This window comes from Priapulus caudatus, unplaced genomic scaffold, assembly GCF_000485595.1.
Source record: "Priapulus caudatus unplaced genomic scaffold, Priapulus_caudatus-5.0.1 Scaffold12, whole genome shotgun sequence".
Lineage (NCBI taxonomy): Eukaryota > Metazoa > Priapulida > Priapulimorpha > Priapulimorphida > Priapulidae > Priapulus > Priapulus caudatus.
This window is the reverse complement of record NW_014577073.1, coordinates 153,314-157,728: the sequence shown is the minus strand read 5'-3', so window position 1 is coordinate 157,728 and position 4,415 is coordinate 153,314. Positions and strand designations below refer to the sequence as shown.

At 39.7% G+C, this 4,415-nt stretch overlaps 1 protein-coding gene across 1 annotated transcript in view; it reads left to right on the top strand.

The window, feature by feature from the left end:
* The window catches only part of LOC106807978 (small glutamine-rich tetratricopeptide repeat-containing protein alpha-like), a gene marked incomplete at its 5' end in the record, with an annotated part of 22,604 nt that extends 20,724 nt beyond the window's left edge, over positions 1–1,880 (top strand). The window contains 2 exon segments of the mRNA XM_014810519.1: positions 943–1,046; positions 1,338–1,880. Coding sequence (XP_014666005.1) covers positions 943–1,046; positions 1,338–1,369 — 136 coding nt within the window.
* Positions 1,881–4,415: the final 2,535 nt, after the last annotated feature.

Below are 4,415 nucleotides of genomic sequence, written 5' to 3'. Positions count from 1 at the left end.
TTATTTGACCTTTACCTTGACCTTGACTTTGATCTTTATCATATTTCCCTTCTGCTCTATAACTCGGCCCCTAATTGACCTTAAGTTAAATCCTTCCCGCGCCTTCATACGCATAGCGTATAGCTACAGCCGCATAGGGCGGTGCCTATCTCCGTTTCTGTAACCCTGAGGCCCCGCAGCTGCTTTCACAGTAAATGCTACAGTAGGGGGTTAGTCCACTGTAGCACTGCGAGTTAACTTGCCACACTCTATCTCTATTTGCTGAATGCTAAGCAGAGAAGCCGTGTGTACCATTTTTCAAGTCTTTGGTATGACCCGGTCGGGAGTTGAACCCCCGACCTTCCACATACGAGGCGAGCACTCAACCATTGAGCCATCGCAGTGGTGACCAGCGTACCAAAACCAGGTCACTACGACCTTTACCTTGACCTTGATTATATTTCCCTTCTGCTCTATAACTCTGCCCCTAATTGACCTAGCGCTACTAAACTTGGTATACTTACACATCTTGGGGAGAAGGTGCGTCGCGTACTGAAACCAAGTCACTGCAACCTTTATTTGACATTGACCTTGACCTTCATCATATTTCCCTTCTGCTCTATAACTCGCCCCTAATTGACCTAGCGCGAGCAAACTTCGTATACTTACACATCTTGGGGAGAAAATGTGTCGCGTACCAAAACCCCTAAGGCAACCAATTTTAACATACTTGCACATCTCAGGCAGATGAGTTGTGTAACAAACCTTTGTCTTTGTGACTTATTTAACTTTACCTACCTTCTACGTCCTTACAGAGATATTTCATTCATGCTAGATCACGGGGGATACATGTACTTGGCGACAACTGCCCTTTCTAGTTACAACTGAAATTTGACATATGCAAGCAATTTCTTCAGCCATAAGCTATTTCTGTCTGATATAGTTTTGATTTTGTTCCTATAGAGGGCAAGAGCTTGCCTCTCAAATGCAACATCAGAACCCTGAGTTAGTCGATATGTTGAGACAGCAGATGACCAATCAGCAACAACCTCCCCAACCTGATGAACGTAAGTAAACTTATAAAATTTTGATGAAATAGCTTCTCAATGGGCCCATGCGGACCACTTGTCCATTAAGTACTCTGACTAGACTGAGTTGCTTCATTCATAGAATGTACACTGAACAATTTCTCTGGGGAATATGTGCACTTTATTTTTGTGTTCTTTGTATTGGGAAATGTCAGCCTGTTGACGTTTGGATATGTATAGTGTCATCGGCTTGTAATAAGGAATATCACTTCATCTCTTTATATGATTTTAGCTCCTGATACCTATAATGTGGTTCTGTTTTAATTGTAGAGCCTCCACCACCACCACCTGGTCCGAACTAACTGAACTAATGGCTAAAACCAAGTAATTGTGCTCTCATTTGTAAACCATTAGAGCCATTTTACAGGTATGTAGTTATTGGATACAGTTCTTGTTACAACACTGCACACGGTGAAATTTTGTTAAAACTATCGCTCAAGCGTGATGCGTTCAATCTGGCATGCAGGTCAATCTTGGGCACGTAGTAACAGTGTGATTAGAGCTCATCATCTATGTGAGTGCTCAATCTTATTCGACGTTGGGGGAAAGTCACTAGTTCATTAATCCTAGGAATCTTGAGTAATATGCAGGTGCTCAAACTTTATCACACACACGGTTAGTGTGATGTTTGTTGGTAACTGGCAATCATGCTCCCGACCGCAGGTCCGCATAACTATGCTCGCTTGATGTTTACATGGTGATTCAGATTTACAGCACGACTCATCTGTCAAAGTAGTGCATGGTTCGCACAGTCCTTGAAAAGTCCTTGAATTTGAGGGGAGTCCTTGAAAAGTACTTGAATTTAGTAAATGTTGATTTTGTGCTTGAAAAGTCCTTGAATTTCATGAAAATGTCCTTGAATTTTTAGAAAGAATCCTTGCCTGTAATAAAAAGAAATTTTGTACCATCAATAATGTGCAAACCTCAATGAAAATTGCGTTAAATGAGCTTAAAAAGCTATAGACACGATAGACAGTTAAATGATGATCACAAATTACAGTAAGTCAGTAAAATCAGTCAGTAAATCAAGGTATGTTGTAGAAGTGACAGTAATTAAGAATGGGGTTATTAAATTAATCCAGGTATGTTTTGTTCTGTGTATGAATTCCGATAAAATGTCCTTGAATTTCCGATAAAATGTCCTTGAATTTCCGATAAAATGTCCTTGAAAGGTCCTTGAAAATTGTTGCAGTCCTGTATGAACCATGTAGTGCTTCTGAAACGATCCTTAAGCGATTACACCAGATTGGAGAGTCATTATTTACATCACTCTTGAGCTGGGTTTACACTATCAACTTTCTGTTGAAAAGTTGCCGAGTTGATCAACTTTTCAACTAATCGACCGAAAATCGGCAGTGTAAACATAGAGGTTTAGCGCTCAACTAGTTGAGAGATTAGAACATGTTCTATTTTCTTTAACTTTTTGCCATGCAGCCTCTGTGATGATAGCAATCAGATGTGTTCCTCCACCCAGGGGGAGATTATTTCCGCGCTCGATTTTTGTTATCTGCGCCATATGGGCTGCACCTGGCCCGTTATATTACGTGCAAAAATGCGTATCCATGTCGTCCTGCGTGCACGATGCGGGTAATATGTTTAAACGTTTGCCATCTTTGCTGACTTGCAGTTGATAATGTAAAAAGAAAGAAGATAGAAAGGTTGATAGAACATTGAAAAGTTGATCAACTCGTCGACTTTTCGATAAGTGTAAACCCAGCTTTAGTTGTGTGCTGATTGGATTCATTTCTTAGTTTCCATTCTTTTCCAAGTGGTTTAATCAATTCTGTGATTCTGATTGAATGTGCTCCTAAAAACAATAACTGCTGCATTAGTTAGTGCTGCAATTTTTCTATGGCACTATATTCAGTGGTAAATAATATATTGGTGATTTGTGAAAAACGTGAAAATTCCTGTGCTGTTTACATATTTTGTGGTGGTGAAGTTACATATTTTTAGCATCGAACTGGGTTTGGTCCAAGTGAATCAGCATGCCTGTGAATACATTACCTAGTTCATTTCCTATATAATGTGTTACGTTTATAATATATAGAAAGTCAATGAATCGTTAACAGTTTAAAATTCATTGATTCCTATACAATAGCCTCGTCTACACGGAGTCACCATAACCCGAGTTGAGCTAACCTGAGTTTAGCTAACCCGAGTTAACACTTAACCCGAGTTTACACTTAATCCGAGTTAACACTTAACCCGAGTTAAGAAACATGCATCATCTGCACGGAGTTTGTCTTCACCCGAGTTAAGCTAACGGCAGCTAGCGGGAGGCGGGGTTGACTGCGGTATGCAAGTACTGATAACTACTCGAATTAACTCGAGTTAACGATTTCGCACGTGTCTACGTGAGTCTTAACTCGGGTTAAGGCCTAACCCGGTTTAGCTTAACCTGAGTTAAGACCTCGTATAGACGCTTAACCCGAGACAAATTTCTTCGTGTAGACGAGGCTAATATACCATGTGCAATTTCATTCTTTCCTTAATACATGCTGAATAAATAGATTTAGCTATTTTTCATGAGCTCTAATTCAACACATTTAAATTTAATATTTCGCATGCTTGTAGAAATCACAACGTATTTTGTAACTTCGCCAATTCTGATCGTTCTGTTATATGTTCAATAACCAATATAAAGACCAAAATGGCAGACACTCGGCCTTTCTTATTTGCATCTTGTCTCGCGCTGTCGTATGGCGGTGAACAGAACTAGGTGTTGTACTTAGCCTCTCATCTAAAGAAATGTGGATACGGTGTTCGTTTTGTTCATGGCGTTTTACGTCGCGTGATGGCGCCACTGAACATTACTTTGTATCATTCCTTGAACTCGGTTCTATATTGACCCGCATTTGGTGTGAACACGGCATAATTATAGTACGGAAGCTGCTTTGCAAGCATTATGTCAGGAATGCATTATCCAGATTACATGTATCTTCAGTGTTACCCTGGAGAATGATTCATTTGCAAGGTCGATTATGCTCAGGCGGATTTAGTCATTTAGAACGGAATTATATATTTATAGCTAGGCTAATACGCTGACCGGATAGACTTTTACAAACGTAAAAAAAGCGACTTTCTTACGACCAAAATATAGTATCATGATTTCATCGTCTTTTTACGTAATGACCTTCCAAATCTGCCGCCCTGGCAGTGAAAGTTACCGGTAATGGATTTTCATATGCCATCATCATGGCATTTAGGAAATTGGATTCGAGCTGTAACACTGATGGTAATTGCTTGAAATGTTTAAGAAAAACTCCGTACTAATTACATAACCACGTTGCTAATAAATAATATCTCTACTTTTTTTAAAGTAAGATAGTGTACCGCTAGACAATG